The 16,729-nt window shown below is 34.6% G+C and overlaps 4 protein-coding genes across 7 annotated transcripts; 1 reads left to right on the top strand and 3 right to left on the bottom strand.

The window, feature by feature from the left end:
- On the top strand, window positions 4,028–8,311 carry LOC104736050 (tRNA wybutosine-synthesizing protein 5). Of its 3 annotated transcripts, XM_010455966.2 has the most exons (15): window positions 4,028–4,195; window positions 4,284–4,361; window positions 4,452–4,535; window positions 4,635–4,778; window positions 4,876–4,944; window positions 5,036–5,162; window positions 5,435–5,507; window positions 5,623–5,739; window positions 6,002–6,121; window positions 6,239–6,257; window positions 6,386–6,467; window positions 6,547–6,869; window positions 7,058–7,173; window positions 7,269–7,362; window positions 7,683–8,311. In XM_010455966.2, the coding sequence occupies exons 1-15, from the start codon at window positions 4,097–4,099 to the stop codon at window positions 7,746–7,748; spliced, it is 1,611 nt and encodes a 536-aa protein (XP_010454268.1). In that variant the 5' UTR covers window positions 4,028–4,096; the 3' UTR covers window positions 7,749–8,311. The 3 variants fall into 3 exon arrangements, with proteins under 3 accessions (XP_010454268.1, XP_010454270.1, XP_010454269.1); XM_010455968.2 differs by lacking the exon at window positions 7,683–8,311 and having other exon boundaries at window positions 7,072–7,173; window positions 7,269–7,363; XM_010455967.1 differs by lacking the exon at window positions 4,028–4,195 and having other exon boundaries at window positions 4,462–4,535.
- LOC104706320 (pheophytinase, chloroplastic) lies at window positions 8,953–11,007 on the bottom strand. 2 transcript variants are annotated; one of them, XM_019234986.1, is made up of 7 exons: window positions 10,731–11,007; window positions 10,506–10,588; window positions 10,121–10,332; window positions 9,811–10,011; window positions 9,562–9,708; window positions 9,362–9,487; window positions 8,953–9,263 (listed from the first exon to the last, which is right to left on the bottom strand). In XM_019234986.1, exons 2-7 carry the CDS (start codon window positions 10,522–10,524, stop codon window positions 9,207–9,209), a joined length of 762 nt encoding a protein of 253 aa, XP_019090531.1. In that variant the 5' UTR covers window positions 10,525–10,588; window positions 10,731–11,007; the 3' UTR covers window positions 8,953–9,206. The 2 variants fall into 2 exon arrangements, with proteins under 2 accessions (XP_019090531.1, XP_019090530.1); XM_019234985.1 differs by having other exon boundaries at window positions 9,811–10,028; window positions 10,506–11,003.
- Window positions 11,176–12,923, bottom strand: LOC104736053. Its single transcript, XM_010455972.2, has 5 exons — window positions 12,444–12,923; window positions 12,265–12,356; window positions 12,071–12,128; window positions 11,598–11,663; window positions 11,176–11,493 (listed from the first exon to the last, which is right to left on the bottom strand). Exons 1-5 carry the CDS (start codon window positions 12,726–12,728, stop codon window positions 11,377–11,379), a joined length of 618 nt encoding a protein of 205 aa, XP_010454274.1. The 5' UTR covers window positions 12,729–12,923; the 3' UTR covers window positions 11,176–11,376.
- Window positions 13,583–15,101, bottom strand: LOC104736054. The gene is made up of 2 exons (XM_010455974.2): window positions 14,545–15,101; window positions 13,583–13,850 (listed from the first exon to the last, which is right to left on the bottom strand). The coding sequence occupies exons 1-2, from the start codon at window positions 15,046–15,048 to the stop codon at window positions 13,797–13,799; spliced, it is 558 nt and encodes a 185-aa protein (XP_010454276.1). The 5' UTR covers window positions 15,049–15,101; the 3' UTR covers window positions 13,583–13,796.

Raw genomic sequence — 16,729 nt, forward strand, 5'->3', positions numbered from 1 at the left:
TATTTTTAAATTAGTAGTATAGATTTTGAGAAATATAAAGAAAATTTGTATAATGTCAACTAATTTGTAAAAATTAAATATCCAAACAAAAAGTACATGGATTACGAATATCCCATCCAAATCTTCTACCTATTTCATTATCTGTTAGACTATAATATATAATCTCAAATGGGTAAAGTATTATTAAAATCACAGTTATGAAATAAAATAAACATGACATATATGGGATATGACAATTTTTTCTGTCCATATATAAACATTTTATACTCGTCTTAATTTTTTTAATTGTAGTTGTTTATACTTTTCGTTTAAAAAAACAAAACATATATGATCATTTTTTTCATCTAAAAAAACAAAAACATATCAAATGCTATACTGATACGAGTTTAGATTGTAAATGTTACTAATATTCGTTTAAAATATGTTTATAAACATTATTCCGCACATATGTAATATATTTCAAACCTGATAATAACCTTAATTTTTGAAATCAACCCCGCACGTACGTGCGGGTCCGAATCTAGTTGATTTTAAAATACTTATCAAAATTATGTGTTATTGGTTCTATGATTTACAAATACTTGTTAAAATCTCATGTTATTCATTTAATGATTTGTTTTTGGACTTCAAAATCCATAATTCCACATTATGTTTTAAATGGATTTGAATGGATTTGAAAGTGTAAAATAGAAGGATTCAAATCCAAGGATAAAACATGTTATTTCAAAAATCCATGTGTTTAATTTTTAGAATTTACAATTTCTTATGGATTTAGAAATCACCTCTCCAATAAGAGCCCCTAAGATTGTGTAAATTAATTATATCATTAAGAAAAATGTGACTTAATCATAGTGTATATGACTTATTATGTCTTTCGATCCCTTATTTTTTGTTATAATAATAAAAAATCAAAATTTAATCTCAAACACTAAACAAAAACAAACAAAATATAACAAACAAATTGTCATGAAATATATTGCAGGTTAAAAATTAATATAAACATTTAGCCGTACAAATGACCGGAAAATTTAGTTATTCCTCTATTTACAAAACAATCAATATTTAACAAACAAATAAAACATAAAATAAAAAATAATTATAATAATTGTAAAATCTAGTTTGAGTTATTGACGTTACAATTTTCGAAGTGGAGACTTTGATTTCCCAGTAATAAAAAATGGCTTTTGGTATTTCTTTTAACTCTTTAGGAACGAAGCTATAGGTTGCATATAAATGCCCGTTCGTAGAATTAATATTATCGTTCGGATCTATATGTTCATGATTGTGCATTTCTCATAAACAATTAGGGTTTTGGAAAGACGATCTACTCAATCGTTTTGTGTCTTGTTTGCGTTTTGACAGTTATTTTGTGTTAGATCTGTGATTTGCGTTTTGACGGTTATTTTGTGGTTTGGTTTACAGATGAGTGATTGGTATGTAATTACGGGAAAATGGTAAATTTCATCGTATACCGGTGGTTTTTAAGACTTGCCAGAAAAAGAGAATAAAAAGAAAACGAAAAATATTTATGAAATCGACTACAAAATCATCTAATTGTCGATAGTTATGATTTGCGAGAAAAACAAAACAAAAAAATAGAATGGTACAACTTCTTTCATACCTAAGTATAAATGGTCATAATTACACTCTTAAATTTGAGTGAAGAAAAAAATAAATTGTTTGCGTAGCATCAAATAAAGTGGGCAAGTACTAAAACCATAAAAGTCTAAAACCATCCCCATCGGTTTATCAATTGAACACCATACTTTTTTTTTTTACTTTTTACATTTTATATCATCTTCTTTTAATATGGTGTTTAATTGATCGACTTAATAATTCAACATCTGATCAGTTTTTAATAAACCTTTTTATATTTTACAAAGATTTATTATTTAATTAAATTTCAGTGTTATTCATATTCTTATTTACTTTTATGTTTTCTAGTTTTTGTAATTATTTTAAGACTTTAAAATATTTGATCAGAGGCAAACAAACATTAAAGCAGAAGCATACACTGATTTCTTTTTTTTGTTTTCATTCTTTATTATTATTTTTCCTTACAAGTAAAAAAAACGAGAAATAGAGATACTTTTTTACCAAAACAAATACTTATTAATAAAACAAATTAAAGTTTATATTTTGAGATTTGCATATTAAATTTTGAATCTAGATTTTTTCATTGTCCAAATCAAATAAAACAAGTATCTATTTATATAATATAGATGAGGCCAAGCACACCCATAAACCAACTTTGACTTTGAACTATATTCTATATATCAAGTATGCAAAACAGTTTTCTCTTCCTTATGTGGACAAAGCAAATCAAAAACGCTTTGTAACACTGTCTTTAATCAATTGCTAAATTTATGAAGTAGTCCCATCACCAACTTTGGAGACCTCCTTTGCTTCCGAAAATATCTTTCTGACATGCTCCACATATTGTGGAGCACTCGTGCCAAAAACAACTTGATTTGTAAAAAGCAGAGGTGGAGCCTCTTCAGTTGCTTCATCAAACAGTTGTAGATGCACATATGCTTCTACCTGAGAAGCAAAAAAGACCCTGGAGGAATCTGCACCACACTCAATCGTTTTGTGTCTTGTTTGCGTTTGGACAGTTGTTTTGTGTTAGATCTATGATTTGCGTTTTGACGGTTATTTTGTGATTTACCTTATAGATGAGCGACTGGTATGTAATTACGGGAAAATGGTAAATTTCAACCCGATCAATTTCTAAAGTATATTTTCATACCTAAATAACAAAACAATATATTTTTCAACCATTAACAAAATTCAAATAAACTACCTAAACTTCATTAATAGTGTCAAAATTAGCATTGACTAATTTAACCATTAGTCAATTGTCAAAATAATGATGTGGAATGACATGGATGCCGAAGGTGCATGATTAGGACGTTGACGAGGCATTTTTATAATTATGTAAATTATTTTTAACAAAATTAGTATTATCCTTTTAACTAAATAATATTATTTGGATTAAAAAATTTTAAAATATCTTTTAAGTCATGAAATCAGTAATTTTATCAATCTATTGCAAAATTAAGTTCAATGAATATTTGTAATTACAGCTCTTATAATTTATTACATCATTGATTGTTCTAAACCAAATAATATTATTTGGATAAAAGAATTACAAAAAAAAAATCTTTTCTTAACACATGAAATCAATGATTTATCAACCTATTGCGTAATTAATTTCAAAAACATTTCTTAATCAAAAGTCAAAACACATAGTCAATGATTTTTTTTTGTCAACAACTTTAATTGATCAACTTAAATAAGCCAATGTGAAGGAACATTGTTTACATACTGTTTTTGTTAATAATTTATGACAAGTTTGATACCATTTATCAACTAATTAAGAAATTTTCTTTTGATTTTTTTTAAATCATATATGTAATAACTAATAAGAGTCGTAACTAAGAAATATTCTTTTAAAATTAATTATGTAATAGATTGATAAATTAATCGATTAATTTTGAAAAATATCTTTGAGAAACTTTTACGCAAATAAAATTATTTGGTTTAAAAATATTATTAAGAATTATTGTTTTGTTTTATAAGCTAATTCGGGAGGTCAATAAATATTATGACACTACAATTTTGAGCCATGGACAATATTCATATATTATTCTTATACATTTTTGTGCTATATATTATTATTTAATTTTGTCTTTAATTATATATTAGGTTTTTTTTGTAAATTAGTATATTTAGTGAAAAATAATTAATTGAAAAGTGAATGAATTATTGCAGTCATTAACTTTAATTTTAATGTTTTTAGTTATTTGAAAATATGTCCGTTCTAAAATTGATTAACAATTTCTAAAATTTTAAATAAGATTAATCCTAACATATAACTTTAAAATTAGAATAAATATTTTTAGTTATTTGAAAATATGGCCATTCTAAAATAGATTACAATTTCTAAATTTTTAAATAAGATTAATCCTACGTATAATTTTAATGTAAATTAGCTTTGAATTAAATGAATATTTTCAACGCACTTTTCAATTTCAATACGGTCGTGACTGAGACGAGACGAATCCCCGACGCAGCCCGTAACAGAGTAAAAAATATGGCGACGGGATGCGACTCCCCGAAGATTCAAACTTTCGAGAGTGCTCTTTCTGCCGCCGAATTCGAGTCCGCCGTCGAACTCACCAACTTTCCAGCCGTAATTCACCTGAATCTCTCTCTGTCTTTCTCTCCTGTTGAATCTGATAATCGTCTGATTCCGTTTATGCTTCCTTGGTTCTCTGAAGGTTTTCAGAAGATGTGTTAGTAATTGGGATGCCTGTTCTAAGTGGAATCCATTCAACTGTGGCCTTGATTATCTTGAGGTGTTTTGATTTCGATTTCGTTTCCTTTTTCTTCTTCTTCTGGGAATTGACGATTGTGTAATCTTATGCGTTAATTGGATTTATATGAAGGAACGTGCAGGTTCTGTTGAAGTGGAGGCTATGCTTTCGAGGACTGCTCCCATTTTCAATGGTGATATCAGAAGCCATGAGAGGGTATAACTTTATTTCCCCTCCTCGGTTCTTAAACTTACTGCTAGTGTCTCTTAAATCCCAGTATTGTTGTAGCCGGATGCTTTGCTTTGTCCTTTGTAGGTATCATTGCCGTTCTCGGAGTTTATTAGATTCTGCAAGCAGCATATGATATGCAAAGAGAATGGTTCCTGTGTTAATGCTATGTCTGCAGATTTCACTCCTTTAGCTGAGGACCATATACCTGGACAAATATACCTAGCACAGGTTCAGATGCTATCTAGTTATACTCTTTGTGCTTTTGGTGTATGTATATTTTTCGCCCTTGGGTTGAACTTACATATATGTGTATATGTATTTCCAGTTTCCAATTGTGAATGATGAGAAAGAAGAGAAGGTTCAACTCAAGATTCTGAGACAAGACTTCCAGACGGTAGGAGTAGTTCTTTTCGAATTTTGTTTCTACGTGTGCTGCTTACTTGAAACTTTCTTAACATCAACTATCTGGAATTGGATTGATGCAGCCCTCACCTTTAGTGGGAAAGTCACTGTCTTCTATCAATTTCTGGATGAATTCTTCACAAGCTCGATCAACTACTCACTATGATCCTCATCATAACCTTTTGTGCATAGTCTCAGGGCGTAAAAAAGGTTAGCCCATTGTTTTCCTTCACCTTCAAGTGTCAGGAAGTTGGTTCATGTTATTTCTGTCTTTAGTGGAATCAAATTGGTATTGTTATGGTCCAACTGTAAACAAAATTACTTCACAGAAATTAAGGGCATGTGGTTTCTAGAATGCCAGTTCAGCTCGTTTGAAGTCAGTTTAAGGCTCATCTGAAATATTGGCATGCTCAGATATGATTTGACGTATATTTTTTTTATGCTATCTTACATCTAAATTAATTTCAACCTTCATAATACAGTTGTCTTGTGGCCCCCTTCCGCCAGTCCCTCACTCTATCCGATGCCTATATATGGAGAAGCGTCAAACCATAGGTATCGTTATTTTTGGACTCTCCGTGTACTTTTCTTTGTGGGTACATTCTGGGAAAACTTATTAATTTCTGGACCTAAGCAACTACATTGCCTCTTATGTTTGTTGTTCATGTAGTTCGGTTGGTCTAGAAAATCCAAATTTATCTGACTATCCAAGAGCTGAGCATGCCCTGAAGCAGTCACAGGAGGTTACTCTTGACGCTGGTGATGCAGTATTCATTCCTGAAGGCTGGTGAGTATACTCATATTTTATGCATGATCCTACTTCAGCCTCTGATCCAGACGCTTATTGACATGGAAGTCCTGTAGGTTTTAACTAGACACAAACAAAGATGTTAGAAATGTCAATTTGGTTAGCTAGCTAACTTGAATCATGCTAATGAAAGTGAAATTGAAGCTTTGAGACTTTTGCGTAACCCTCATAAATTTTCTGTGAGAACGTTCAGTAGGCAGGTTGATGTATTTCAGATTTAAGTATAATTTTACGTATGCAGGTTCCATCAGGTGGATAGTGATGACCTGACTATTGCTGTCAATTTTTGGTGGCAATCAAACATTATGTCTAATATGCCTGAACATATGGATTCATATTATCTGCGCCAAATCACAAGAAGGTCTTGATTCAAATCTTGGATTCTTATACAGAACATCTTGTCTTACCATTTTTGTTTTGTTGCCTAACCTCTGTTCCTTTTTCTTGCATGTGTCTGGATTTTGTGTCATACATCAAGATTGATAGACAGAGAAATGGTGTGTAAGTTATCCTGTCTCAGCAGTAAAGATTGTTAGAGTTATGATATGTTTCTTACTCATCCTGATTTTGATCTAAAAGTGTATGTTTGTGTTCTCACCTTTGCTTGTAACATGGATATTGATAGAGCCTGTTAGTTTCGAAGCCTTCATCAACTGATGTGAAGCAACTGTCTAAGCATATTGACCATTCTCACGTTGGGATGGCAGGTAATAAGACCTGATGGTGTTAATTATGAGAAAACCTTCAATTGTTATTCTGACTTGGCTTGTAATGGAATTACTGCAGAAGGTGGGAATGGTAACTCAGAAAATGAAAGCGCTAAGAAAGGCCTCAGCACATTGTGTGAAAGAACGTCATTGGATGATCTGGATCCTTCTGCTTGCCTTGCACTTCATGAGCTTATTTCCTTAGTCCATGACCATGTTAATGCTGTTGAAACAAGTAAAGGACGGCAGTACACTTCACCTAGTTGTTCCGACCCAGCTACAGAGGGCAGAAAAAGTAAGATCCTGGCGAATGCATTGCCTTGTTTAGAAGATGATCCCATTGCCCATATGCTCTGGGATCTGGAAGCATTTAGACTTCGAGATGTACTCCTTGCAATGGCAGTAAGTTTACCCTGAAATGCTTTACTTTACTGTTTTTATCCTCACATGGTATTGCTGTAGCTGAAGTTAGGTTACCCTGATACTATTTTTACTATGTGGCCTCATCTCTAGCTATATATATTACAAGAAGATTTTGTTTGCTTTTGCGCACTTCACCGTTTGTTATTACATTATATAACTCATTTCAGCGTTATTTCCCAAGAACCTTAGAAGCGTTAATACTTCACATGCTCTCACCCATTGCTGCGGAAGTTCTAACACAGAAGTTTGATGAGATTGACCAACACACTGGTGAAGAAGACAGGTTTGTTCTACAGCTCTGTTGTATTATTATTTTCAATACTTTGAAACTGGAGTGTAACTTGTTATTTTTCTTCCTTACTTCATTTCCATTATAAGGAACCATTTCTTTCGAGAATTTTATGGTGCCTTCGATGATCAAGCAGCTGCAATGGATATTATTTTAAGTAGGAAAGAGGCTTTTGCATTTCAGGTATGTTCACTAGCATAAATTTGTCGAAATGTTTGGTATCATGCTGATATATGCATAAACCCGGTTACATGAATCTCGAGCATCTCTTTGCTGGGTGTGAAAAAACGTAACATCAAAGGGGAAAAATGTTTTGGCATCTGGACATGATCAATATTGTCAACTCAGGATCTCTCCTCTTGTAACGTAAGATGCCTTAGTGAGAGCATTGTTATAAGCAGTACCAAAGAACTTTAACTGATTAGTTGATGCAGAAAAGACTTATCTGCAAAGTCTTTGCAATTTCATATAAACATAAAGTTTTATATACTTTTGTTGTACAGGCCTTTAAGAATGTACTAGACAAGTTTTTGGCGGTCAACATTGCTTCACCAACATCGAACATCTGAGTGGGAACTGTGTGTTGGCAGATGAGTATGATATGACAAGAAAGGATGCTGTTGATATGGAAAAGGTCGTGTAATATTAGTTGGGAAGCTGATAAAAATGTTGCTGTTGACCTACACGAATTTGGTAGCTCTAGTACCGCGGTCTTAGCTGATTTCAAGTATGCACAATCGGTTTCCCTTTTATCTCGTGCCCCGCACCTTCCGGATTGATCGGCTTCAGTCTACGAGACGCTTTTGCTAGCACCTTCACATACTAATTGCCTTTCGACAAAAAAAGACAAGCCACAAGTTTTGTTGAGCCTGGTTTCTCTAAAACCACAAAAAGTTATCTTGCAAACAGTTGAAGCCCAGAAGGTGACCATCACTCGGATCCTACTTTTCTCTTACTCTTTTTTCAGAATCCGTGTCTACATTGAGTCTATTTTGTTGATATGGAATTGTAATACTGATATCATTATTCTTGAGAGGTAACGCAAGTTTCGACTAGAGTAAACTACTGTCAAGACTATCCATTCCTGTATGAATCTTATAACCCTTGTGAATGATGCTGCTTTGAACCGATTTATTAACTGTATATGCTTGAGCAGTGTTAAACATCCAAGCAGACTCCCGCGTGACTGTTACCTCCTTTCTTACTACTTCCTCCCTCATCACCAACATCACCATTTGATCCAACAGGTTGCTAATATACAGTTATACACTGCCAAGAAGACTTGGGGAGAGTGTCTCAAAATCACCTTGTGCACTCAAATAACGCTAGATCAGTGTCATCAACCATTCTGTCAGTGTCATCAACCATTCCAGAATGTATTAACCAGATCCACGAGCCATCCTGAACTGGAATTTGCAGAGATGAGTATATCGAAATCAGAGCACTTAAAAACCAATCGTCTCGACTTACTTCCCTTCCAAAGCTTGCATTAGACTCCCGAGTTCGTTGTCCATGACCACCAACTTCAGGCATTCTCCAAAGAAAGCAAACACTCCTCTGAGCTTGTCTCTATTCCCGGTAAAACTTTGTGTTGGACACATACTCAACCCATGGCTCATTGATTCCAAACCCAAGAATAGTGTTTCTGTTAAATCTAAATCCTACACTGAACTTCATCAAATGGGAGATTTATACACTACACACCATATCATGGACTTACTTATAAAACCAATTGTTAGCAAGAAAATGATTGTATATCAATTGGAAACCAGATATAAATTCTTTTGTATATAACAAATGAAAATGATTGTTATTATGTTTCTCTTGCGGAGCTTGTTACTCCCATCAATATCTCCATGCATAATACAATCACAGTTGTGCACTTGTAGGAAGACCTTTGACAGTTCATGCACAACTCTGTGAGTGTTCAATTCGTGTGGGTTCACAAGATGTGTTTCTGTACAGAACTACAGATATACAAAAATGTAGAAAGATCAAATGTCTGGACCGATGGATGTATTGTACTTTTAATGTCTCGCAACGAATGATTCAATAAGTGGGTTCACCATCTCCGGTTTCTCGTCCTGCAAATTTCACAGAAACATAATAATAAGAAGAAAACAAAGGTAGGTTACTTGCTGCCTTTCCATCTTAAGAGGGAAGCAGAGAGAGAGAGAGAGACCTGAGGACAGTGGCCGGCTTCAGGAAGAACAACGAAATCTTCAACTGCGTCAAAATTGCTATATGCTCGTCCAAGTTCAATTGGCTCCCATGGATCTTTCTCTCCCCATGCAATTAGAACCGGGCACTGCAACAGCTAGAGAATTTTAGGCTACATCTTTAGCTTTACTCTATGGTTAAGAAGAAGACCGAGTAACGAACCTTGACCAGTGGGAGTAAATCCTCTGGAAGCGGTCCACCGGAATAACAGATGAATTCAAGGAAGACATCAACTGCACCAGGCTCAAGTCCTGGACGTAGTATTGCCTCAACTAGTTCATCTGTCACTTGCGAGCTATCATGGTAACACTAATTGCAAAATCACGGAAACAAAACAAAACTTTCTAAAGCACAAATACAAAACGTAAAACCATTCTTTTTGTGTTTCTTTAGATGCAAACCATTCAATACCTGGCAAAGAATGCTTTTAACTGTCTCTGGTTTAGCAATGCTCTTGAAAAATAATTTTCCAACCGGAGTATTCCTAAGTAAATTCTGGAACGATTTGATGAAAGGTCTTCCAATCATTGGTTGTTTCTTGATATGAAGCATGCGGAGTGATATGTTAATAAGCATAAGCCCTCTGCATATCTCTGGCTTACTTACTGCTGCCTGAAGACCAACAAGTCCTAATGAACACCAATCTCTCTGTCATTTACTAAACTAAAAAAAAAAAAAAACTTAAAAGCTGAAGGAGTTGCAACTTCAATCAAAGCTCTACCTCCGATAGAGTTGCATATAAAGAAGGCTTCATCTTTGACCACATCAAGACAGAAATCATTGAGTTGCTCACCCCATGTCTCAAAAGTGTAGAATGGTTCTCCACCAAACTCACGAGGATTCGGTTTATCGGAGTATCCATATCCAATAAGATCGATAGAGTACACCCTATGTGTTTTCCCAAGAATAGGTGTGTTCTTCCTCCAATGATCACTGATAACAGAACAGATAAACATGTGAGACAGTTGAAACTATAGCTCTCAATTTCCTGATCAAGAAGAATTCAAAACCTCAGTTTTTAAATAATGCCTTCTAAGACTTGAGAATCAATAATATGTCAATGAAAGTTGTGGTAATGAGAAGCTAAAATAGACAATGAGTTAGACCTGTTAGCACCGAAACCATGAACCAAGACCAAGGCAGGGCCACTGGTTCCAGCACACTGATATCTTATCGAGTAACCTTTCCACTTCCATGTCCGAGAAAACACCAACAAAAACCACATTTCCTCATCAATGGGAATTTTAATCAGAAACCCAGAAAGATCAGTCCAATTATAGTCAGATACAGGTTTATGGAGCAAAGACAATAGAGAGGGAAGGTGATTTTACAAGGTTTGAACTTGTAGCTCTTCAGAAGAAGCTTCGTCCGTGACCGAAGAACATGAAACGAACCCAATTCCTCTTGGAGTTGAAGATCTTACTATGCTCGTCAAATTCGATTGTCGGAGGAAATGGGTATCGGTGAAACTGATAAAAGAAGAGTTCTTGACACGGAACAGCGACGGTGATTTGAAGTTGGTGAGTGGTAGAGCTGCAAAAGTATTAGTCTTCGCCATTAATTTTACGGCGTGGTTTCGTACTGAGTTGAGAGAAGACAGTATATACAATAATATCTTTCGCCCAAAACCGTTTTGGAGTTGTTACGAAGACAAGTGTTCCCATTTGGACCAACCGTAATTATCCTTAATCATGTCCACGTCTTTGTAATTAGCATACGTCTTACTTATTAGGTTAGGTGTGACTTGTGAGCGTAAGAAGATGACTGAGAAAGATCTGAACACAAGAAGGGATGGGTATATTGTTTTTGCCCATAATATTGATATTGTACATGCCAAGAATAGACATTTTCATATACACAATGCTCTTTTGACTATAACAATAATATGTAAATCAAACTACGAAACCTCAAACGTCCTAAAAGCTGAGAAGCGGTTTGACAAAGTTACTGCTGCTGTGGTGTGTGCACAGCCTTCTTTCACCCAACAACCTCTGAGTCATCAGAAGGCCAAATCACTGTCTCCATCAGGCGTTCGCGCATCAACGCCAAGTTCTCATCTGATATATCTTGGTATATCTTCCCATGGTCGCATTTCTACAAGGCATCAAACTATACAACATTAAAATTTTGGTCTTTGCTGGTTCCCATGGTATGAAATAAACAGAATTGGAGCGAGATTTAGCAGGCGATTTTTTTACCTTGATCCACTTGCCATACAAGTGGAGACGCGTAATCATCACTCTTTCTGCAAGCTCCTGATTCTCCTACAAAATTAGTTGAGACAGAAGAAAAATTCAATGTCTGTGCTTATGCTCTCAAATAAGACACAAACGTACTCCTCCATCTCCTCAAGTTAATATCTTTCATATCAAGCTCTAAACAAGGAAGAATCAACCATTATTAATATCACAACACATTGTGATTATGATAATAACAAACCTATGGAACTGCTGTTCTTGTTCCAATTCACCAAAACAAAAGACAAGCCTTATAAACTTCAGCCCTCACTAACTGCTAACTAACAAACTCAACACAGCTACAATCTGCTAGTTATATAGTAAAGACCTATAGGTAGAGTTTGAGCAGATGAACTTCCTCAACTAGACCCAACGCATCTTAGCTTATCAGACAATCTTGATTCTGGTGAGATATAAACTATAACTTTTTATACCTTGCCGAGGGCACGGAGGAAACGTTTGCCATCAGTTGGTCTGTTCGATATGATATGACTGTTGTATAACAAAGGAGAAACATAATTAGGACGACGAGGCAAAAATGATCGGAGTAAAGTGTTTCTGTTAAATCTCAATCCTACACAGAACCTCATCAAATGGGAGATTTATACAAACCATATGATGGACTTACTTATAGAACCAAGTGTATTGGGGAGGATTCATCTCGTAGAGCTGATGAAGAACCGTCCTGACAGCTTTGTATGTGAAATAATTAACAATTTGCTGCAAAAATTGAAAGTGAGCCATAAATAAGCTTATTGCCAAAGGTCAAATCTTTCTCTACAGGGTTCATGCAAAAAAAGTTCTAACCTTTTGAACATCACCGAAGGTATCTTCGTAATTCCCTGCAACGTCCTCATTCACAATCAATAGCTTTTTGCTCCTTCGAATCGCAATTCTCGATACCCGTTTCGGAGAAAGCCTAAAAACAATGCGTGAGCCAGTAAAGGAGCTTCCTAGTTCCAGATTTCTTGTACTGCCAAGGATCTTCTTCCTCGGAGAGTTCCTGATGTTGTTACCCGCATCTAGACATAAACATGGACTGCTCGACGAGTCCATCACCGATGAGCCAACGACAAACCAAGCACCCACCATTACTCTAAACAGCAAGATCAAGACTTTTTTCAAACCAGAATCAACAAACAGTTTGGTAAGATTCCTTTGGATCGGTTTGTAAGAATCAGTGGGAAAGGAATATGGAAGATATATAAAAACCCCTGCTTTGTAATAACAAAACAGAGAACACGAATTGGGTCTGTAAGATGGAAATTGCCCGTTGAATCTTAGCCAGTCAAAATCAGAGAGTTGTGATATTTATTTATTAAATTTTTAATTTGCTAGCAGCAAGCAAAGGCAAAGACAAACTAGAAAAGCAAACCGGGTTGGCTTTCGGGTTTACGTGGACGCCTCTGTAGAATAAGGTGTATTTTTCTCTTGTCGTCTTGTAACCTGTAACTTGGAAAAACACATGGGAGAATTGCAGAATCACGAGAAAGTCTTCAGGTTTACGAGTTCGAACATTGGTCTAAAATGATTTATGAATCTGAGAGCACAATCAAAGGCCGGTACTTTTTGGTTACCAATGGGGAAAAGAAGTTTCTGTAAGACTTTTGACCATCTTGTTGGCATGGATACGGAACTTTACCACTAGCCCAACCACCAAGACTTGTGCTTGATACTTTTCCTTCATCACAGACACTACAATCCTTATGGACACCAAGGATGATTAGTCGATGGTTTCATACTGGAACGTGTTCTTAGTATAGTCTGTAGTCTGTACAGAATCAAAGATCTCAAACAGATCACTGTCTAGTGATTCTACTAAAAATAATGTATTGGCTCAACTAAAAGAATGCATCTTCTATTCATTATGCCATAGATGATACAGCTACAGAGCTACTAGTAGTAGGGAACATGAACGGGCACAGTTTCACCATGGTGGTGAAGAATGGACTCAAGGACATTTAGTCATGTATAGATAACAACATTTTCGTGGAACCCAGTTTTAACAAGACTTACATAGTGGATAATATTAAACACTTCATACCAAGTCTTATAAAGAAGACTTGCCTAGTTATTGTATGTATATGTACAAACTTGACTCGAGACTCAACTTCATCTGCGTATTGTCGCAGACTCCGTGGTTGCAAAGACAAAGAGTGTTTACTCGGTGATTAACATTTCCGCTTCATCCATCATTCCTAGAATCTTCCCTTTCTGAGAAAAACAAAACCTTCTGTTATATATTGCAGGTATCACTAATAATTTCTACAATCCAGCCTGAATCACTGTTGGGAGTTGGCTGGATTAAAAGGATCTAAGGCAATAACCATTCCAGAAATCAGACAAAAACCATCAAAGATAGGGAGTCACTAGTTTGAGGATTGTACATTGCTGCTACAGAATTATAAACAAACAGCATCTCACGTTCCTATAAAGCTATCAATATGAACTAAAAGATCACAAGAGAACAAAACAGAGGAAAGAACTGCTACTTTCAGTTTCAACAATCTACAAGAACAGCAATGTGAAAGCATGGTTTAATGTTTCTTCTCTCAAATCTTAATTAGATCATTTTCAAACCCCTTATCAAAGTTTAGTCTGATTCATTCTCTAAAGATTGTTCTTTTAGCCCTTACTGTGATTGAGTTCCAGGAAAGCTACCATGTTGTTCCTCAATAAATATGTAAACTACATCCATCAAACCAACTCATTAACCCGTAGATCCACAGGCCTAAATCCACAAACATATCAGTATCCCAAACCTAAACCTTTTCCTAAAAAAATCCTCTAGAACCCTAAAACCCAGAAAAGAGTAGACTTCAATTCCAAATCCAAATTAACGAAACCTAATTCGAACCACCATCTAAAACCGTAGGAAAACCATGACGCTAAAAATCGTATCTTTTACCTCGAGAAAACTCTTCCAGGAATCACCACAAGAGGAGCCAGAGACACCATTATCGTGACACGAACGCACAGTCTTAAACTGGTCAATATCAAGCTTCTTGTTGATAAACCCAACTTTAAAGTAGATGGAATCAGAAGGTGGGAGATCAACCTTGATCTCATCAACATCGAGCCAAATAAAGAACCTCCTCACCTCAATACCTTTGAGCTCAGTAATCGAGCCGTAACCGATACGCCCAGATATGGTCTTATCGTAGCGAACGAGGTAGTCGAATTCGATTTCGCAGGAATCGGGCAAATGGACAACGAATCGGCCATCGTCGGAGAGGGTGAAGTTGGTGACGTTGTCTGGTAAGAGACCGCTTGGGAGACCGTACTTTGGGAGGAGCTCGTAAACGGTAGAAATCGAATCCGGATCGGGTTCGTTGAGGGAATGGATTGTTGGAGTAAAGAGGGTGAGAGAGAAGAAGAAGAAGATTGAGGTGAAGATACGGTAAAGGGCCATACTTTGTTTGGAGGATAGAGAGAGAGATCAGAAGAAGAAGAAGAAGAAGAAAGACTTACACTAAAACCTCTATAAATTAATACTCTATAAATTAATAAACACTATAAATTAATAAATTTTGGTAGTCCCAAGTTGGGACAGTGTAAGAAATAACAAACATCGATAAAATAATATTTTTTTTGAAATCCCTATATAAAATATGGTCCCAATAATATCATAAATTAATAATCATGTAAATTTACATATACTTTTTTTTTCTGCTGCGTAAATTTACATATGTAAATATATATGTTTAAATAGTAACATATGTTTCTCTTAAACCTCATATTATAAAATATTTTTTATGTTGTATCTTCAAACTATAATAATATAAAATATTCTATAACATTTCATAAAACAGCTAAGATTTTTAAAAGTTTTTAATTTCTAAATATGCATCATTTGCATTTGGATAGTTTGATAGGATATTAAAATACGATAATTGATATTTTTATTCACAAATTTGAATATTTACGTCATTTGTATAAGTGAATTTGTCTATAATATTTGTAATTCATTGTCAAAAATATTTTTTAATTATTTCAAATTCAATTCCGATACCAGAAAATTTACAACATCCAAAATTCTAATCTTATTTTGCAAAAATTGTCTCAATTCATAATTTTTAAAAAATTAAACAATTAAAAATATACCTATAAATTAATAATTATTAATTTACACTATAAAATAATAATTATTAATTTATAGATAAATTAATATCACTATAAATTAATAAAATGTCTTGGTCCCAACATTATTAATTTATAGAGGTTTTACTGTACTATGAAAAATTAATTTTGAGATTAATTTTGCTCTTTTTTGTCTAATTTTTTGATAAAAAAAAAATCATCGGAATATTCCACAAAATTCAACTTTACAAGTCACAGTCGCCTATTATCTACTTTTTTCAGGTCACCAATATTATCTGAAAACGTTTTTTTTTCTTTACCAAAAATTAATAATTTCACAAAAAGTTGTTTTGTATACAATTTAAGAAAATAGTTAACAATTTTGGACAATTACATGTATTAGATTAGATTTACGGCACGTTCATAAATAACACAATCTACATATATGGATGGTCTCTTTTTTTTTACATCAATATGGATGGTCTCTTAGATAAATACAACTATGTCTCTATATATATTTACACACATGATCAAGCTTTCAGAATTGGAATAAGAAAACATCATGAGAAATTTGGTTGTTTTTTTATCGGCGGCTATGATTTCTCAAGCTTGTGACTTAATTCCACTTTGTGACTCGGCATCATGAACTTCATCAACCATGGTCATCATGATCTCCGTGTCTTTGGATTCCTTTGTTCGAAGCGCATAGTATTCAATTTTCTCACCGTAGATCCTTTGCAAAAATATATAGAACGACATTGCAAAGATGGTCACAACCACAAGAAACCAGCTGAATTGGATGTTTACCAATGATATTGCCCTATGAAGAGCTTTGACGCTTGAGCATCTTATGGTATGTTTACCCTCTTCAATGTGAAGAAAGCAATCCTTGGGAACCAAACTTGGCGTCCAAAGCATGCAAGCCATTGTCATAAGCCATATTCCTTGGAAGGAAACACTAACTGACCGAACAAAACTCAACACGAAGCTGCTTGGTAAGGCGATTCCCAAGA

Source organism: Camelina sativa, chromosome 13, assembly GCF_000633955.1.
Source record: "Camelina sativa cultivar DH55 chromosome 13, Cs, whole genome shotgun sequence".
NCBI lineage: Eukaryota > Viridiplantae > Streptophyta > Magnoliopsida > Brassicales > Brassicaceae > Camelina > Camelina sativa.

Coding starts and splice junctions, on each gene's coding strand:
- LOC104736050 (XM_010455966.2), top strand. CDS start 4,097: ATGGCGACGGGATGCGACTCCCCGAAGATTCAAACTTTCGAGAGTGCT. Junction 5,163..5,434: donor AGTCTCAGGGCGTAAAAAAG/GTTAGCCCATTG, acceptor TTCATAATACAG/TTGTCTTGTGGCCCCCTTCC. Junction 6,468..6,546: donor TTCTCACGTTGGGATGGCAG/GTAATAAGACCT, acceptor GAATTACTGCAG/AAGGTGGGAATGGTAACTCA.
- LOC104706320 (XM_019234985.1), bottom strand. CDS start 10,624: ATGTGGTTTTTGTTGGTGTTTTCTCGGACATGGAAGTGGAAAGGTTAC. Junction 10,333..10,505: donor CATGGTTTCGGTGCTAACAG/GTCTAACTCATT, acceptor TTCTGTTATCAG/TGATCATTGGAGGAAGAACA. Junction 9,709..9,810: donor TTAAAAGCATTCTTTGCCAG/GTATTGAATGGT, acceptor TTTTGCAATTAG/TGTTACCATGATAGCTCGCA.
- LOC104736053 (XM_010455972.2), bottom strand. CDS start 12,728: ATGGTGGGTGCTTGGTTTGTCGTTGGCTCATCGGTGATGGACTCGTCG. Junction 12,129..12,264: donor CAATACACTTGGTTCTATAA/GTAAGTCCATCA, acceptor GTTATACAACAG/TCATATCATATCGAACAGAC. Junction 11,664..12,070: donor TCCTCCGTGCCCTCGGCAAG/GTATAAAAAGTT, acceptor CTAATTTTGTAG/GAGAATCAGGAGCTTGCAGA.
- LOC104736054 (XM_010455974.2), bottom strand. CDS start 15,048: ATGGCCCTTTACCGTATCTTCACCTCAATCTTCTTCTTCTTCTCTCTC. Junction 13,851..14,544: donor CCTGGAAGAGTTTTCTCGAG/GTAAAAGATACG, acceptor TGTTTTTCTCAG/AAAGGGAAGATTCTAGGAAT.